The 20,530-nt window shown below is 38.6% G+C and overlaps 2 protein-coding genes across 4 annotated transcripts in view; one reads left to right on the top strand and one right to left on the bottom strand.

The window, feature by feature from the left end:
- Nucleotides 1-13,786, top strand: part of FBXO22 (F-box protein 22) — a 33,284-nt gene extending 19,498 nt beyond the window's left edge. Inside the window, exons 6-7 of the mRNA XM_033190974.1 lie at nucleotides 9,583-9,748; nucleotides 12,368-13,786. Coding sequence (XP_033046865.1) covers nucleotides 9,583-9,748; nucleotides 12,368-12,785 — 584 coding nt within the window. The 3' untranslated portion in view covers nucleotides 12,786-13,786. The remainder of the gene's footprint in view (nucleotides 1-9,582; nucleotides 9,749-12,367) is intronic.
- A 1,035-nt stretch (nucleotides 13,787-14,821) lies between these two features.
- NRG4 (neuregulin 4) overlaps nucleotides 14,822-20,530 on the bottom strand; it is a 118,084-nt gene continuing 112,375 nt past the window's right edge. For all 3 annotated transcript variants that reach the window (XM_033190996.1, XM_033190998.1, XM_033190997.1), the window contains one exon: nucleotides 14,822-15,990. In XM_033190996.1, the coding sequence (XP_033046887.1) occupies nucleotides 15,950-15,990 (41 nt within the window). In that variant the 3' untranslated portion in view covers nucleotides 14,822-15,949. The remainder of the gene's footprint in view (nucleotides 15,991-20,530) is intronic.

Raw genomic sequence — 20,530 nt, 5'->3', positions numbered from 1 at the left:
GAGATCTCACCTCTACAAAAAAACTAAAACACTAGCCAAGCATGGTGGCACGCACCTGTAGTCCCAGCTACTTAGGAGGCTGAGGTGGGAGGATTGCTTGAGCCCAAGAGGCGGAGGTTGCCATGAGCTGAAGTCACGCCACTCTACTGCAGACTGGGTGACAGGGTGAGACCCTGTCTCAAAAATAAATAAATAAATAAATAAAAATTTATTCACCATGTTAAAGCTGTCATAACTGGATGCAGATTCTGTCTCAGTGACATTCGGGAAAAGGTATGAAGGATACATATACAGTCATGTGTTGCTTAATGATGGGGATGAGTTCTGAGAAATGCATCTTTAGGCAATGTTGTTGTAGTGTGGATGTCATAGTACTTACACAGACCTAGATGTTACAGCCTACTATACATGTAGGCTATACAGTGTAGCCTATTGCCCCTAGACTACAAACATGGACAACATGTTACTGTACTGAATACTGTAGGCAGTTGTAACACAATGGTAAGTATTGGTGCATCTGAACATATCTAAACATTAAAAAGGTACAGTAAAAACATGGTATGAAAGACAGTATACCGCTATAGGGCACTTAACATGATTGGGATTTACAAGACTAGAAGTGGCTTGGGGTGAGTCAGTGAGTGGTGAGTGAATGTGAAGGCCTAGCCCTGTATACTACTATATAGTTTATAAACACTGTACGCTTAGGCTACATTAAATTAATTAAAACATTTTTGTTCAGCCGGGCACAGTGGCTCATGCCTATAATCCCAGTCATTTGGGAGGTCTGAGGTAGGTGGATCCCTTGAGGTCAGGAATTTGAGACCAGCCTGGTCAACATGGTGAAACCCCATCTCTACTAAAAATACAAAAATTAGCCGAGCATAGTGGTATGCGCCTGTAGTCCCAGCTACTAGTAGGCTAAGGCAGGAGAATCGCTTGAACCTGGGAGGCAGAGATTGTAATAAGCCAAGATCATGCCACTGCACTCCAGTCTGGGCGACAGTGAGACTCTATCTCAATAAAATAAAATAAAAAATTGTTCTTTAATAATAAATTAGCTAGACAAAAAAAATTTCCATTTATATCCTTATTCTGTAAGCTGTTTTCCACCTTTAATTTTTTTTTTTTTTTTTTTTACTTTTTAAGCTTTTTGTTAAAAACTAAAACACAGACACATTGGCCTAGGCCTATACAGAGTCAAGCTCATCAATATTACTGTCTTCCACCTCCACATCTCATCCCACTGGAAGGTCTTTGGGGCAGTAATATGCTTGGAGCTGTCATCTCCTATGACAGCAGTGCCTCCTTCTGGAATACCTCCTGAAGGACCTGCCTGAGGCTGTTTTACAGTTAACTTTTTTTTTTTTTTTTAATAAGTAGGAGGGGTAACCTCTAAAATTACAGTAAAAAGTATAGGATAGTAAATCATAAGCCAGTAACATTCATTGTCATCAAGTATGATGCATTGTACATGATTGTATGTGCTATACTTTTATATGATTGGCACTGCAATAGGCTTGTTTACAACAGCATCACCACAGACATTTGAGTAATGCATTGTGCTACACATTAGGCAATAGGAATTTTGTAGCTCTATCAATCTTCTGGCGCCACTGTTGCGTATGCTTACTGTGCGTGTCACCACACCTGGCTGTCCTTGACCGAAGTGTTATGTGGCGCTTGACTGTATAATCATAACCCAAGTATGTGAGGTGTGCTGTGAGAGCAGAATGGGTAGATTGCTGTAGGGGTTCTGCCAGTGGGAGGGATCAAGGAGTCTTCCTGGAGCAGGTGGTTTTTAAGCCCTTGAAGGATAGGAAGCATATGAGAGATACGGATGAGTAATATCACTGACTGAAGGAATACAGAAACACAGGCACAGAGCCAGGAAATCCCAGAGCATGTCGGAGAAATAGTAATCATTTTGCAAGCAAAAGTTATGTGCAGGGAAGTCATGGGAACAAAGGGTGGGGCGCATTGAGGCCAGGCTAAAGAGCCTGGGCTTAGTTCCTGTACACAGTAAATGGTAACTGTTACTCAGATGTCATTGAGCAGAGGTGAATATGGCCCTCCTGTGTGGGGAGACACTGGAAGCGGGAGACCACTTTAGAGTCCAGGCAAGAAATAACACTAGGGCATGAAGAGTAGGGAATGAATTGGAGGAAATTAACAAATGATTAGATATGAAAGAGAAGGGAAACTGGTGCCTCAGTAATTACTTTTGAGTTTTGATCCTAGGAGACAGGGGTGATGGTGGTGCAGAGACCAGAAATAGGAACACTGGGACAGGAGGAGCGGGATTGGGAGAAGAAATTGGGAAAAATCAAACCCCATTAGAGATGCTTGTTTTGGCTTTTTATTCAGTGTTGCTGCTAAAGGTCATATGGCCAGACCTTTTGTATGCTGCCTTTTTTGTCCAGAGAGGTGACATGGCTTTTCCCTGGGCAGCACTGTGTCCTCTGTCCCCCCGAGCGTCCTGGGAATCTTTGATGAGGCCCTGATATGTAGCACTGGTTGAAGCCAGACCCTAGTTTTGTCAGTTTATAAGAAAGAGCCAAAATCTTGAGCAGAAGAAACCCTTTTGTGATAAAATTGTTGTATTTGTTAGATCATATTTGCATTATAGTGCCAAGTATAGGAATGAGAAAACTGGAATGAAAAACAACCCCAGAACTATCGTGCTCTGTGAAACTTTCTTATAGGTGTCCTTTGCTGAGCTGCTTGATGTCAGCAGTTTTGGCTTATTCCAAGGCATCATTTTCTTCTGGAAATTGAAGCTTTGCCCAGCTTAAAATGGCCATCTCCGTTCTTTCACTTGCTATCTTGTGTCCTAATTTTAGGTAGAGTTGGCCTTCCATATCCATGGGTTCTACATTCATGGATTCAGCTAACCACAGATCAAAAATATTTGAGGGAAGTGCAGCAGGAAGCCAGGTTTCTAAACACAGGAGTGGCATAATTTGATAGATCTTTTGAAAATACCAGTCTTGCTATGGTGTGGTGATCATTTTGGAGTACAAGAGTGGATGCAGGATTAACTTGATTTAGCCATTTAGTGTATATATATATTTCAGAACACCATGTTGTACATGATAAATATATGCCTTTAAATTTTTTCAGTTAAAATAATTTTTTTTAAAAAGTAGATGCAGGAGAAACATTTTACTGTTGTAGTGGCTAAGGAAAGAGGATATGGCAGCTTGGAGCAGGGCAGTGATGAGTGGAGTTGAAGAGAAGTGGATGGATTCAAGATGAAGTTTGGGGCTGAATGGACAGGATGTGGTGACTAATGAGATGTTGGGTGTTGAGAATGAGGGAGGTGGCAGCGATGTCATGTGGGTTTGTGGCTAGTGCAGCTGTGTAGTACCATTGATTAAGGTGAAGAAGACTTGAAGGTGCAGGTTGGAGGATCAGATTATCAGTTCTGTTTTGGACGTGTTTAGAATTTGAGATGGAGATATTGATTATAGACAGTTGGATATATTGGACTGGAGCTCTAGAGAATGGTCTAGAGGAAAGATACTAATCTGGGAATCATCAGGTAATTAATGATAATTGAAGCAAAAGGGACTAGATTCAGTGATTTGAGGAGGAGGGCTGGGGAGGAGGCTCAGTAGTGCTTGTTGATTGTCCAGGGTTGGTACTGCTGTAATATTATTTTGACATCCCTCCCTTCTGCTAATGCAAAGGCTTTATTAAGACTACTCAGTAAGGATCTCCTTGAGCCATTTCTTAGCTTTTGTTTTAAACAGTTCATTTGTACAGTCTTCCATGGGATGTCAACATAAAAATAAAGCAGATAAAAGCAGAGCCTCTAGGTTGAAGGGTGAAGGGAGCATGTTAGGCCTTGAACTGAGGTTGCTCATTCTCCTCCACCTACACTGAAGACATCTTTGGAACCCTTTGCCCACCAAAGCACAGTCTGAAAGCCCCAGCTGCAACAGAGAGGAGAGAAGCTTCCTTCCCTGGCAGTGGTCATGCACTTCTTCCTCTGAACCTTCATGTAATCCAGGGAAGGGGCTGTAGACTCAGAGCAGTGCCTGGCGGCTCTACCTGTCTGTACCAGAGACAGGAGAGCTTGAGAAAGCAGCCCTAGCACTGCTGAGTGTTGGCAAGATGGGCTTCAGCTTGAGAGTCAGAACCTTTTTGCTCCTTTGAGAATGCTTGAGATGGTTAGTTGTATAGCAGTTGACTCACACCTGGGATCCTCCCTCTCTTTTCCTTTTACAAATATCCTTCTGACTTTCTTCTAGGTGAAGCACAAACCTGTAACATTGCCTTTTGGGGCACAGTGATTTTCTGGGTTTCAGTTTCATTTGTGGAGATTCCCATTAGAAAAGCTTTCCTGTTGGTTTTTTACGTTGTAGGGTCAAGAGAGGAAGTTCTGAAGAATCCAGTTGCCTTTGCTCTTTGAAGGAGAGGATTGGAAGTGTCCTGTGTTTTCCATAGCTCAGTAGGCACAGTTGTTTCTGGCAGCCAGTTCTGGGGTGTGTATTTAATTTTACTTTGGTCTGGTCTGATTTAGGTTCTGTAATATGGATATAATTTGCATGTTAAATGTGATTTTTGAAAGTATTGAATCCTCACAGACTTTTTAGGAGTAAAACAATATGTAACAGGTTGTTACAGGCATTAAATAAGTTAATTTCTTTTGTTGTTGTTTTTTTTGTTTTTGTTTTTGAGACAGAGTTTTGCTCTTGTTGCCCAGGCTGGAGTGCAATGGCACGATCTCTGTTCACTGCAACCTCTGCCTCCTGGGTTTAAGTGATTCTCCTGCCTCAGCCTCCAGAGTAGCTGGGATTACAAGCATGGGCAACCATACCTGGCTAATTTTTTTTTTGTATTTTTAGTAGAGAAGGGGTTTCTCCATGTTGGTCAGGCTGTTCTTGAACTCCAAACCTCAGGTGATCCGCCTGCCTCGGCCTCCCAAAGTGTTGGGATTACAGGCATGAGCCACCGTGCCCGGCCTAAATAAGTTAATTTCTATAATGTACTTAGAACAGTGATCTGTACTAGTGTTCATTGTGAGATTGGTGATCTGGTGATCTAGCTTGTAGATTGTTTCGGTTTTTTCCGCTCCCTGCTTTTTGATCCTTTAACTACTCCTCTTGAATTCTGCCAGCCACCAAACGGGGTAAAAATGGACTTCAATGACTTGTCAGATTCCAAAAAAATTTGAAGTAGGACAAAGTTTTAAAATTATCTGAAGACGTCATAGAGTCTTGAGGGGTCATAGGCAGTACCAGGTGTGAAGCAGAGGGAATCAGTGTTGAAACTCAAGGGATTGAACTTGTTCTGCCTTCGAAGTTGCCCAGCCCTTGAGAAAGCAGATGTGACAGGAAGCTAGTGTTAAAGAAAAAGCAGTGCTGACATCTATTCAAGACAGTGAGGCAGACTTTGTTTCGGAGACCACTGTGATGGGGTTTTGCACTAGGGGAGAGAGATCGGGGTCAACTCCAAATGCATCAACCACAGGTGGGGATTTTTAGCCAAGGAGGAGGGTGGGGGCTTGGTGGATGAAAAATTCCTAAGAGGATGGGGTAATTCTTTGCTAAATTTACCTTAAAGATTATTGCTGGAAAGAACAGTTTCATACTATTCCAAAACCAAAGACATCTCTTGGTGGACAACTGCAGTAGCTAACTTGTTTATAGTTGCCAATCCTACATGGCAGGCCAATTTATTCTGTTACCTGAGGTTACATTTTATAAGCAGTTTATCATCTTGAAAGGTTCACCGGGAGGTTACACTGTTTAAAGTGCCTTATAAATACTTTTCTGGAATTGTATTTAATAGTTGTGGTAAGTTCCTACTAATGTATCAACTTTTGGAAAATTCTAGAATAAAATCTGAAGTCAGATTCTGACTAATGGCAGGTGGCCCAGAACATTGGGTCCTTGATGATCCTTTACCTATGAATTGGGAACCCAGAACCTTTCAGGAAAAATTGGCATTGCTCCCTACTCTTCCCTCATATTTTAGGCCTTTGAATTTTGAGTGTCAAGGAGTTGGAGTTGTACCTACCCTCTCTTATTTACCAGTAGCACAGGTAGTCTGTTGGTTAAATACAGTGCCTTCTGCTCTGTCAGACAGCCTTGGTTAAGGTGGGTTTGTTCTCTAAGTTGGGGTAGGGGAAAGTGATTTTACTTTCTAGGGTTGTGTATTGGGAGGGGGAAGTGTTCCATTAGCTGAGAACAAACCCACTAGAGAAGATGTTGAAAGAACACCACTGGAGAAGATGGTGTTAACTGGAATGTGTGACTGAGGCAAAAATCTCAGTCATTCGAGGTTTACTGAGCCAGACATTGAGGGTGTATCCGGGAAAAGCACTAGTCACAAACGAGTGGCCGTGTACTCTGAAAAGGTTTTCAATACATGTTTTTAAAGGAGAGAAGGAAGGATGGGGAAGGATAGGCGTGAGGTGAATGGTCACGTTCCTGTGAGACTTTAGTTAGTGCTCAGTAAATCTACATTTTACATAAGGTGAACCTTTTGAAGAAAGGAAGAACCAGTTATGCAGACGTCTCAAGTAGGTGGACACATTACTGATCTCTTGTTTTTGTGCAGCATCTGGGAAGATAAGCTTGTAATGGACATTATCAGTGTGGAATTGAATAGATTGCAGACCTAAAGTTACAATTGACATGTCCTTGTGTTATGGGAGGATGTACATCTTAAAGGTTTTGAGGCCAGCAAAGATTTTCCTTATGAATGATTTGTGGGAGCAGTCATCTGGAGATGACTAAAGCCTTTTGCCTTTCCTGGTGGGGTGGTGGGGGGTGTGTGAGGGAGTGGGTCTGGCTAATGTATGAAGCTCTGACACAGGGTTGTGAAGTAGCAATATTAATTTGGAGAGAGGATGGTGCTTCACTTGACTCAGCCTCTAGGCTTAACTTTCCCTTTGGCATAAGGAGTTTGGAGGTCCTGAAATTTTTTTTTTTTTTTACTTTTCTTTACATTGGGTATGTGTTTGTTAAATGAATGGGAGTGGTTGCCTTTAGAATATTCAGGTAGGATGTTCAGTGGACAATTGTAAAAGAGCATCTAGAGCTTAGAAAACAGTAGGAAAGGTTGAGACTTAGAAGTCATGAGGTTTCTAAAAGCTAAAGCCCCGAGTGTCAGGAGATGTGGGTTTTAATGTAGAGTCTGTCATTATATTGTCCTGGGGTAGTAGTCACTTCTTGGCATTGGTAGTCCTTGTTTGTAAAATAAAACTCTAGACTTGATCTCACAGGCTTCTCCCAACTCTGAAACTTTGTTCTAATGAAGAAAACATATTATCTCAAAATTTCGTGGGCTAGTCTATAGGGGAAAAAAGACCCTTTAGCAATGGTTTGGGGTATATGATGTCATGAAAGCAGTATTCTTTTTACTGTCCAAGTCAGTAATTTACTGTACAGAGAATTGGAAATGGACCAGAGGCAGTTTCCCAGAATAGGTCATTATTTGGTGTTAGTAATTGGTCATTCACGCATCTGCATACCTTTTGTTTCCCTAAGTAACTGTCCTCTCTGGTAACCACCTTAGGTCTGTCAAGGTGGAAGTCATGTGGTCAAATCAAATGGAAACACAAGTGTATTAGGTATTGGATTCATTTTCCTGTCCCAAAGCACCTCTGTTTGGTAATGCTGGCAGCAGACATATATATAGCCAACAATCATATGAAAAAAGCTCCACATCACTGATCATTAGAGAAATGCAAATCAGAACCACAATGAGATTCCATCCTACACTAGGCAGAATGGCTATTAAAAAGTCAAATAACAGATGCTGGTGAGTTTGTGGAAAAAAAGGAACACTTATACACTGTCGGTGGGAGTGTAAATTAGTTCAGCCATTGTGGAAGACAGTGTGGTGATTCCTCAAAGACCTAAAGACAGAAATACCATTTGACCCAGCAATCCTATTACTGGGTATATATTCAAAGGAATATAAATTATTCTATTAATAAAGACACATGCACATGCATGTTCATTGCAGCACTATTCACAATAGCAAAGACATGGAATCAACCTGAATGCCCATCAGTGATAAACTGGATAAAGACAATGTGGTACATATATACCATGGACTACTATGCAGCCATAAAAAAGAATGAGATCATGTGCTTTGCAGGGACATGGATGGAGCTGGAGGCCATTATCATTAGCAAACTAACACAGAAACAGAAAACCAAATACTGCATGTTCTCATTTATAAGTGGGAGCTAAATGATGAGAACACATGGACACAAAGAGGGGCACAAGAGACACTGGGGCCTACCAGAGGGTGGAGGGTGGGAGGAAGGAGAGGATCAGGAAAAATAACTGATGGAGAATGGGCTTATTACCGAGGCGATGAAATAATCTGCACAACAAACCCCCATGACACACGTTTACCTATGTAACAAACCTGCACATGTATCCCTGAACTTAAAAGTTAAAAAAAAAAAAAAAAAATCAAATTGATAGTCTATAAACAAGCTGCCCAGAAGCTCCAGTGAAACCTGGGAGCTGTGGGCAGAGGGAGTAGGCTGTCTCTGTTACGCTCTGCCGCCTCCTAGTGGTAGCAGCTTTTAGTTCCTGTGTCACAGAATTTAACATTTTCCTGCTTTGGAAGGAACTTGCAAACGCTAATTCGCCTTTACTCTCACCTGCTTCCCCGGAGGAGGTGAATAAAGCCTGTATTTCAGTGATGTAGTAGTTTCCTAGGCTTCTGTAACAAAGTACCCCAAATTTGGTGGCATAGAATGAGAAATCTATTCTGCACAGTTCAGGAGGCCAGAAGTCTGAAACTGAGATGGCAGTAGGGGTAGTGCTACCTCGGGAGGCTCTAGGGGAGAGTCTTTTTCTCTTCCTGCCGCTCCAGTTTCTGCTTCTGTGGTCATCCTGCCTTTTCTTCTTTGTCACTCCTTTTGTATATCTTTCATTATGAGGACACTGTCATTGGATTTAGAGTCCACCTGGATAAGCCAGATGATTTAATCTCAAGATCCTTACTGACTGACATAGCAAGAACCCATCTCTACCAAAAAAAAAAATTAAATTTAAAATAGATCCTTTTTCCAAATAAGCTCACATGCATAGGTTCCAGAGATTGGATGTGGATATACCTTTTGCATGGGCAGGGGGCACTGTTCACCACACTATAGGTGGTTAGCGCCTTTTCTCTCCTTTAAAAAATAAAACGTCTGTAAATTCTCACTGCTACTAGCACAGCTCTATGTAAACCAGTGTTCTCTTTTGTTCCCTACCGGGAGCCAACTTGCACCTTGGTCCACCAAGGATTGCTGCTCAGTACATAGCTGCTTCGTTATTTGTGTTCATTGTATTATTTATTAATACAAATAGCCATTTGGTTTTTTTAATAGAAAAAAATCATAAAGAGTTTGCATAATGTTTGTAAGAAATGGAAAACGTGATACAGAGATAGAAGAGGATATAAAATAAGATTAAAAAAATGGAAAATTTCATACCTTAAGCCACTAAATTGCCCTTAAGGAGGAATGCAAGTTATTAACAGTAACATTTCATTTTGCAAAATGTATAAAATAATTTGTTTTAAGGCTGTCTTTAACTCTTGCTCTTCATTTCTCTGCAGGTCTTTTAGATAACCCTGAACTTCGTGTGGTCCTTGTCTTCGGTTATAATTGCTGTAAGGTGGGAGCCAGTAATTATCTGCAGCAAGTAGTCAGCACTTTCAGTGATATGAATATCATCTTGGCTGGAGGCCAGGTGGACAACCTGTCATCACTGACTTCTGAAAAGTATGTCTTGTGTGTCTGATTTCCTCTGTGAATGAGGGGAAATGGTCTCAGGTTTTCTCACTTTGGGGTTAACAATTTAAAAAACATGTTTAAAGAATTGCTAAGATAATCATTCCATTTTGTAGTAGACATTGGCTAAGGGGCTTACTCAACATAATTCTGCTTACAGTTGAATAATTACATTTTTATATATATTGTCCTTTAAGAACTTCTTAGTTGGACTCACATTCTCCTTAAAATTTATTTTGACATTGCCTGCTGATCTTTCCTTTGACAAATGTGCTACTCCCTGTGACCTCAATGTGTCACCTCCTCTCTAGTTGCCTCTTTTAAAGGAAACACATGGTTCAAGTGTATCTTTATGCAAAACTTCTCAGAGCTTCTAATATGCCCAGTGCATTGGAAATCTGGAAGGGGAATAGTATTACCTGTGACAGTTCCCAAATCTGTTTGGTCACAAAAGCTTTTTTTTCACAGAGCATCTTGCAAGTCCTACTGGTTTTTGGAAATTCTGTATTAGATCTTTTGAAAGGCTTTTTCAAGCTCAAAAATTGTGGATCTTTGATTTTTGTTACTAAGGCTTTTGCTTTCAAAGATAAAAATATTGCTCTTCTGTCTTGGGAGCCATTACTTCCTTTCCATCTTGAATGAAAGTACATACCATTTTGAGTTTGAAACCATTAGGTGGACATAAATGTCATTTGTTTCCAGCAGGAAAATGAGACCCTACCCCACCCTCAATGCTTGTAAACACTAGTATTTGTTTCCCACTCTGTTTAATATTTGCATCCTAGAGTGGTGACTTGGGGACAGATTTGGAGATCAGTATCTGTAAGAATGATGTAAGTCATCCTAGTTATACTCTCTCTTCTGGTAGTCTCTGTGAGCTAGATCTGGGAAAATAGCTAAAGTTGAGGTCCCTGGACTGCCAGGAAGGAGGAAAAGAGGAAAGCCAAGTACGTTGAATCCCAGGCAGTAGAATATCAAACACTGGATTTTGTGCATACATACACCAAATTCTTGGTGACTATCTAAGTTATTTCCCCTCTTGCCTAATTTTTCCTGTATCTTTGCTATTAACTTTTAAATTGTATACCGATAGGGCAATGGTGATTCAACATACAGTTTACCTTTGAAATGCAGGTATCTCACTCGGACTTAAAACATCTGAGGCGCTAGCTTGTTAGTACAGCAATTTGTATATCATCTACTTTTTATACCTAGTATGAGAAACACCCTCCACCCCAATCATTACTCTTCATATGACCCATTAATTTTAATGTGGTCTTAATACTCTGTCAGCAGTTAAGAGAAACCATTGAGTAAATGAGTGCTCCATTTTAATAAAGTCCAGATAACCCAACTGATCCAGTGCCCAAAAGGAAGGTGAATAATTCTTTGAGGCAAGATTGACAATGTGTATTAACAATTCTGTACCAAAGAGGAAATGTGATAAAGTTTTAAAAGCAGCAGAGGACTTCAGAAGATAGATTTTGCCCCTCACAAACTCGTTTTACTACTAGCTAGCCTTATTACCTTAGTCACTTAACCTTTTTGTGTCTTAGTTTCTCAGTAATCCAGTGAATCTTGCCCATTTTATAGATTCAGATGTTGGAAGCATGATAGAAATGTAACATACTTGTTTCTCCCCTAGTGGATGTTCACTATATTATATGCTTTATAACTTTTATCAGTGTTGTATTTTCTTTTGTAAGGATATTTCATTTTTTAAAAAAAACAGGCAAATACAAAAACATGAGTTTTTACCATCAAATTAAGCTGAATTCTAGACTCAAAGCAATAAACAAGACAAAAAACATATTTTCTAGTGGACTAGACATAAAGCTAAAACTTCTAGAGTTAATAGGTTTTCAAAATTATCCTCTAAGACTGGGTACAGTGGCTCATGCCTGTAATCCCAGAACTTTGGGAGGCTGAGGCAGGAGGATTGCTTGAGTTCAGGAGTTTGAGACCAGCCTGTGCAACATAGTGAGACCCTATCTCTACAAAATGTTTACAGATTAGCCAGGTGTAGTGGCATGTGTCTGTAGCCCCAGCTACTTGAGAGACTCAGGCAGGAGGATTGCTTTATCCCAGGAGTTTGAGGCTGCAGTAAACTATGACTGTGCCACTGCACTTCAGCCTAGCTAACAGAGAACCCTATCTCCAAAAAAATAAAATCACCCTCCATTATTATATTTTTAATATATGTATTTCAGAATTTGACGGCTGAAGTGGGGGGAAAAGATGTTAACATTGTAAATAATAGCAGAAGGCTTCGTTTAATGGATATCTTTGTGTATATTAATAAAATTATAACATTCCTTTTAAGGAACTCAGAAAGGTAAGGAAACCGTCCCTTCTAATAACCGAATATGGGTTTCAGAAATTGTTATGGATGTGCATTGCCCTTTTGTATTTGTGACTGAAAAAAACGGTGGCTTCTCTTGATCTATTTTAATAGTTTGATTTTTGACCGTATTTTACTCATCTGAGAGGGTGAGCCTCCATAGGCTGCTAAAGGCAGCAGCCTCCCATCAGTGAATCAGGAGGATTTTGCTTCTGTACTTAAAAATTTTAATGTTTCATGAGATATTGCCACTTTTCTAAATTTTCCAGGAACCCTCTGGATATTGATGCCGCAGGTGTGGTTGGACTGTCATTTAGTGGACACCGAATCCAGAGTGCCACTGTGCTCCTCAACGAGGACGTCAGTGATGAGAAGACTGCCGAGGCTGCAATGCAGCGCCTCAAAGCGGCCAACATTCCAGAGCAGAACACCATTGGCTTCATGTTTGCATGCGTTGGCAGGGGCTTTCAGTATTACAGAGCCAAGGGGAATGTTGAGGCTGATGCATTCAGAAAGTTTTTTCCTAGTGTTCCCTTATTCGGCTTCTTTGGAAATGGAGAAATTGGGTGTGATCGGATAGTCACTGGGAACTTTATATTGAGGAAATGTAATGAGGTAAAAGATGATGATCTGTTTCATAGCTATACAACAATAATGGCACTCATACATCTGGGGTCATCTAAATAATAATTAAAGTGGCTTTCATAATATATAACTTTCGGGTTCTGCCTTTTTCAGAAAATGAAAACTTGGGCTATGCGTATTTCAAACAAAAATAACTTTAGATATATCTTTTTTGTAGCTTTGATTGATGCTCTAAGATCACGAGGGTAGTTTTTAATGTATTAGATGAAGGACAACTTTGGACATAACACAGACTAGGAGTTCAGAGCTTTTGCATCAGGCACAAGCAAACTGATTCTAGTTGTGTTGCACCAGATCGTGTAGCTGCTGTGTGACGTGACCTTAAATAGTCTTCCTGCATAGGAAGAGCAAAAGGGGATTCATCAGTAGGACAGAGATTTAAGACATTCCCTGACTACCCCTTGCGTTGTTAGCTGATGTCTTTTAGCAGAATCATGAAGACCTTTTTTCTCCCTTAATAAAGGAGAAAAATATACTGGTGGTTTGAGAAATTTTTCTCTGCCTTTCAGTTTTATGAATTTTTTCAGAAGTAACAATATTACTGACTTTTTACTTATTTGATAAAAATTAAAGAACTATTTTTGTTTTGGTCAGATAAATTGACAAGACCAATCGGTGTTTTATCATAAGTAAAACATTTTTCTTTTTTCCTTAAAAATCTTTTTTTTTCACCTAGGTCTATATAGCTAACTGGTAGACCAGAGTATTACATCATCTTATTTTGGTTTTATACCAATAAAACATAGCTTGGAACTCATTCAGGTAATGTTTTGCATTTCATTGCTTTTGGATGAACAAAGGAAGTAAACTAATTCCTCATAAACGAAAACCCAGAATAGTTGGTATTTGTCAGCTAGTCATTCCTGTCATATTCCCGGTAGAATGATTTTCAAGTCTGAATTTCTATACAAGTGTCTAAATAAGAGATGTGCAGATAGCACCAATTTTCCCTCAATATCCATTCTTTCCTTTTTGCATAATGATAGAACCTTTGATTTTTCAATTGGGTATGCCTCCTAGAATAAAGACTACATTTCCCAGTCTCCTGTGCAGGTATGACTGTGTTCTGGACAATGGAATGTGAGGGGCAATGATTTGTGTCATTAAAATGGCATGACCATTTATTTGCCCCTTTCTCAATCTTGTTGCTTGGAATGTGGATCTGGTAGTGAGCCATCTTGGACCCTGAAGAGGAGGCAACACACCATTGTGGAAGAAAAACAACAGAAGGATCTGGTTGCTGTACAACCTCGTTGAAGAAACGCCATTAAGTGGCGTGGACTATCCACCTCCAGACTGTTTTACAAGAGAGAAATTAGCATATTCCACCTAATACAATATGATGTAACTAATGTTACTTTTGTAACAGTCAGTGGTTTGTTCTAACAGGACAGTAGAATACTTGCAAGGTAAGTAAAGTCAAATGTATTAGCATTATTCCTCCTTTTCCTTTTTTATCACTTTTATCCCTTTTTTTAAAAACTGAAAATATTTCTCTTGCTATTTATATATATATGATAAAAATACTTAGAATATTCCTTTAATTTATGATTATTCTGAATCCTAGTTCCTGAGGAAAGAAAAATTTGTCAAAACTTTTCATCTATGAATATTTATATTTAGTTCTTGCTATTTAGCTATTATTAAAATACCTCAAAATTTTAGTCTTTGAATGTGCTCATATAGCACATAAGTCTAATTTTTTTTTTTTTTTTTTTTTTTTTGAGACGGAGTCTTGCTCTGTCGCCCAGGCTGGAGTGCAGTGGCGGATCTCAGCTCACTGCAAGCTCCGACTCCGGGTTACGCCATTCTCCTGTCTCAGCCTCCCGAGTAGCTGGGACTACAGGCGCCCGCCACCTCGCCCGGCTAGTTTTTTGTATTTTAGTAGAGACGAGGTTTCACCGTGTTAGCCAGGATGGTCTCGATCGCCTGACCTCGTGATCCGCCCGTCTCGGCCTCCAAAGTGCTGGGATTACAGGCTTGAGCCACCGCGCCCGGCCATTAATTTTTTAAACTTTATTGTCCCTGATATTAACCAGAATTGGTTGAATAGTAGAGGAAAAGCGATTTTTAAAACTGAAAATATGAACAAAATGAGCCTTAGAATTGAACGGATTATTTTAAGCAAATTAAATACTCATAAAATGTTTTGCCACTTCTCAAAGGAGAGTCTGATACAGGATAATTTCATACAATATTTGATGTTTTTAAAGGGTTCCTTTTTATAGCTGAGCCTTTGGAGCTTGTTACGAACACTAAAATCATTTAGTCACATGGTTGCAACCTTAGTGCAAAGTAAAAAGGGAAAAAATTGACCTAATAGAAACAGTAGTAGTACTGATAAGAACAAAAGTCATCCTCCCTGCCTCTCAGAGGCCTTGCAGTTCTGTGAGGAAGGGAAATGGTAATTTAGCCAAAGTTAAATCTGTGTAACTCATTTATTACAATTTTGAAAGGCCTGTCTTAGAAGCATTAAAGGAGTATTAGCTAAAAACAAACTAAATTCCTAGAGAGGACAATCATTGTAGTCCTCTGTGAAACTGAAAATAACAATCACATGAAAAAAATTTGAGCATAAAAAAGAGAAGTAAAGGTATACCCTTAGCCTACATACTGAGCTGACGATCAGATCATAGAATGCTTTATTTAATCAAGACATTTAAAAATACTTATTTCATCTACATACTTTCAAAGCAAAATAATTTCTGGGGCCACAGTTTCCTTTGTATAAGACTTAAGCAAGAAATATATTTCCATGCCCTTTGATTCAAGTAAAATCTAAGGAAAAGGGAAAGTAAACCTTGAAATTAAGACCTAGAAATAGATCCACCCTTGCATATTGATAAAAGTGGGCAATCCAGCAGGCCAGTTCACATTATAGTTATCTCAGTTTTGCTTAAAGCAAACCCTAACCCTCAACCTAGGAGGCCAGATAGCAAGAGATGTGCAACTGGTTTATATTGCAAATTTAACAAAATGAACATGCAAAGAATTCCAAGAATTACAATAGAAATAAACTTTTACAAATCTGAGAACTTTCTATGCAATCTGCAGAAATTTTAAAGAATATAAATGTGCTTCCGTCATTTTTTACCCAGTCCGGCCCGGGCTTGCACCGCCATAAATTCAGTTTTAATGGGAACAGAAGACTCCAGATCCTCTTCATGGGAAGAAATCATGAAATTTTAGATGATTGACTTTGATTTTCATTTGTAGAAACTGGGTATGATTTGGCTTAATGAAAATCCTAAAATAATAAAATAAGCATTAGTAATAATATCCTTGTTAAATGAACAAAACGAACACGCGATATAAAGAATGTGGTACCAGAAACTTACTTTATAGGGAAGAATAATAAAATATTTGCAAGACCTGTTATTTTTGTTTTATATATTTATATATTATATACATATATCTACCCTATGCCACAACTGAAGACAGGTTACAAGAACATGTGCTACTACAAAGTAGGAAACTGGCAGAAGCCAATAAGTATCACTTAATATTTTGGTATGGAAACTTTCATTTCTTTTCTTTTCTTTTTTTTTTTTTTTTTTGAGACAGAGTTGCCCAGGCTGGAGTGCAATGGCACGATCTCAACTCACTGCAACCTCCACCTCCTGGGTTCAAGTGATTCTCCTGCCTCAGCCTCCCGAGTAGCTGGAATTACAGGCATGCGCCACCATGCCCGGCTAATGTTGTATTTTTAGTAGAGGGGGGGTTTCTCCATGTTGGTCAGGCTGACCTCAAACTCCAACCTCAGGTGATCTGCCCGCCTCAGCCTCCCAAAGTGCTGGGATTACAGGCATGAGCCACTGTGCCCAGCCGGAAGCTTTCATTTCTTAAAACAGATTTATAAAAGTTCTTGCTCTATAGTGACTGTTATCACAGCCAGCAAAAACAGGCAAATTGATTAATTTAGAAGAAATTGAAAGAAAATATATTCATTAATGTTGCTTTTAAATGCAAATGATCAGATTGAGGAGAATTTTGAGACCATTGACATTTTTCTAATTCTCACTAACCAAAATTTAATCAATGTACTTAATAAACATACTCTATTCAAGGTCTTGTAATACTAAAATTATAGGGAGGAATAAAACATAATTGACCCCAGCGACATCAGCAAAATGGGCAGACTAGGAAGCTGCAGGCTTTTGTTTCCCCATCAAAACATTAAAAAAAAAAAAAAAAGTAGCAACCATCTGAACGAACTTCGTTAGAGCTTTGGAAAACAGTCAAAGGTTTACAGCAACCAAAAGAATTCCCAGTCATCTTCAGAATGGTAGGAAATTTTTGAGTTTTTAGTGGCTCCTGCCCCGATCCCTCCCTGCATTGTGACAGTCTTGAAGCAGCAGCAGCCCAGTTCCCTCCCTTGAACTGGAGAAAACATAATAGACTTTTTTGGCATATTACTGTGTACATTTTTTTCTAACCTGTCTGGGGATACCTGAAGGACTGACACAAGGTCTCATCTTTTTTTTGCCTAACTGGAAGGGTGGGCACTGCTTATAAAAGCTGCAAAGAACCACAGGTACATGGGGCAGGAGGTTATAGGTGGAAACGTAAAATAGAACAACTAAAGCCCAGAGGAGAATCTGGGGTAAGACTTTGGGAAATTAGGAAATTAAGAACAGTTATATATATACAGGGGGTATTTAAAATGCGACATGCATATGCCCAGGGAAAACACTTGCCCAGAAAGTTCTAAGACCTAAGCTTTCACCTTGCTCTGGTCCCTAAGCTCAAAAGCAGGTCAAAGTAAGTATTGGAGGATTACCTGGCACAAAGCCAATTTGTAAAATCTAGGGTAGCACCTGGCATTCAAGGGAATTTATGTCAAAATAGCTGAATATGACATAAAAGGAAGAGAGACTTCAGTGATCACACACAAAAGGAATAGTCTTATAAAAGTAATTTGGAAAACTCTCAAAATGAATGGATGACAGCTTTTAAAAATAAAAAAATAATGAACTAGAAAACCGTGGGGAAAGGAAAGAATCTCATACCTAGAGTTACCATATTATAATAGTGAATACCCAATTCTCAAGAAAAAAATCACAAGCCTTACAAAGGAACAGGAAAATAATGCCCATTCAAAAGATCAAAATTAACTGACATTGTCCTAATGAAGGACATTAAACTAGACATATACTTTAAAACAACTCAAATATGCCCAAAGAACTAAAGGAAAGCATGAACAAAGAATTAAAGGAAATCAGGAAAATGATAAATGAACAAAATCAATATCAACAGAGATAGATAGGCATTATAAAAATATTCTGGAGGAGAAAAGTATAATGAAATTTTCACTAGAGGGGTTCAGCAGCAAAGAATCTATTCTTTAGAAGAAAGAATCAGCCAACTTGAGATGGGATTATTGAAAGCAGAAACAACAAATCAAGCCTCCATAGTTTTAAAAGATATATATCACACACAAAGAAGTGAAGAAGATACAAAGCATTTTTGAACCACAACAGGATGTAGTTAGAAATCAATAACAACAGGAAAATTGGAAAATTCACAGACTTGTGGAAATTAAACAACACACTCAACCAATGGGTCAAAGAAGAAATCACAAGAGAAATTAGAAAAATGCAGCATACCAAAATTTATAGGATGCAGTGAAAGCACTGCTAAAAGGGAAATCTACAGACATAAATGCTTACATTAAAAAACAAAAAGCATCTTATGTCAACAGCCTGACTTTGTAACTTAAGGAGGGGGGAAAGACACACTAAATCCAAGGCTAGCAGATGGAAGGAAATAATAAAGATTAGAACAGATAAAATAAATTGAATAAAGATTAGGAACACTAGAGAAAAATCAGTGAAACTACAAGTTCTTTAAAAGACCATAAAGTTGAGAAGCCAATACCTAGATAAAAAAAAAAAAAGGAAGACTCAATTGCTAAAATAAATGAAAATGGGGACAGCACTCTAGATTCTAGAAAAATGAAAAGGGTTATAAAATAACACCTTGGATAACCTAGATGAAATGGTCAAAATCCTAGAAATGCAAAACCTACCACTGCTGAACTATGAAAAAAATTTTAAAATCCAAATAGAACTAGAACCAGTAAAGTGATTGAATTAGTAATCAAAATTCTCCTGGAAAAAAAAGCGCTGGACCTGATGGTTTTCACTTGTGAATTCTACCAAATAAGAAATAACCCCAAACCCTCTCAAACTTTTTCCACAAATTGAAGAGGAAGGATGCTTCCTAATTCATTGTGATGCTGAAGCCAGACAAATATACCACAAGAAAAGATTACAGACACAAATATACCACAAGATAAAGATTACAGAAGAAAAGATTCCTTATTTTCACTGATTCAACAATTCTCAATACTAGGAAACTGAATTTAGCAGCATATTAAAAGGATTGTACAGCATAACCAAATGGAATGAATTCCTGGAATGCAAGGATGGTTCAACATACAAAAATCAATATAATATACCATATTAACAGAACGAAGGGAGAACAACCAGATAATTATCTCCATTGATCCAGACAAAGCATTTGACAAAATCCAGGAGCCTCTTGTGATTAAAAACACTCAACAAATGAGGGATAAAAGGAAACTACCTCAACAAATAAAAGCCAGACATTAAAAGCCCACAGTAGACACCATACTTAGTGGGGAAAGACTGAAAGATTTTCCTCTAAGATCAAGACAACTGTGCTCACTTTCACCATTCCTATTCAACACAGTACTAGAAGTTCTAGCCTGAGCTAGAAAGAGAAAAGACATCCAAGTTGGAAAGTAAGAAGTAAAATCCTGTATGTTCACAAATGATAAGATCTTTAGACAACCCTAAAGATTCCACACCAAAAAAAAAAACTGTTAATTCAGTAAGGTAGCAGGATACAAAGTCAACCCACAAAAATCAGTTGCATTCCTATACACTAACAGTGAACAATCTGAGAAGGAAATTACAAGAACAGTCCCATTTACCATAGCCCCAAAATAATAATATGCACAGAAATTAGCTTACCTAAGGTGGTGAATGGCTTGTACAATGAGAACTACAAAACATTGCTTAAAGATAAAAATAAATGGAAACACATCTCATGTTCATGGATTGGAAAATCTAATATTGTTAATATGTCAGTACTACTCAAAGTGATTCACTACAATATCAGAATCCTAGGATTTTTTTTTTTCCAGAAATAAAAAAGCCCATCCCGAATTTCATATGGAATCTGAAGGGATCCCAAATAGCCAAATCAGTCTTGAGAAAGAATAAATTGGAAGACTTAGACCTCCAGATTTTAAAACTTACTATAATGCTACAGTAATCAAAACAATGTGATTCTGGCATAAAGGCAGACAGATGAATGGGATAGACTGGAAAGCCTAGAAATAAACCCTCTCATCTGTAGCTAAATGATTTTTGACAAGGGTGCCAAGACTATTCAAAGGATAGTTTTTTCAACAAATAGTGATGGGAAAGCTGGATAACCACATGACTAAAGAATGGAAGTTGCAACCTCACCATGTGCAAAAATTAACTCAAAGTGGACCAAAGACCTAAATGTGAGAGCTAAAACCATAAAACTCTTAGGATGTGGCAATGGTTTATTGGATATGACACCAAATTCACAGATGACAAAAGAAAAAATAGGCAAATTGGACTTCATTAAAATTCTAAAATTTTGTGCATCAAAGGACACTATCAACAGAGTGAAAAGATTACCTATGGAGTGGGAGAAAATATATGCAGTTCACATACCTAATAAGGATTAAACATCAAGAGTACACACAAAACTCCCAAAATGCAACA

Source organism: Trachypithecus francoisi, unplaced genomic scaffold (assembly GCF_009764315.1).
Source record: "Trachypithecus francoisi isolate TF-2019V2 unplaced genomic scaffold, Tfra_2.0 Lachesis_group3, whole genome shotgun sequence".
Taxonomy (NCBI): Eukaryota; Metazoa; Chordata; class Mammalia; order Primates; family Cercopithecidae; genus Trachypithecus; species Trachypithecus francoisi.
Note: the sequence above shows the minus strand (reverse complement) of the source record. Positions and strands in the feature narration are given on the sequence as shown.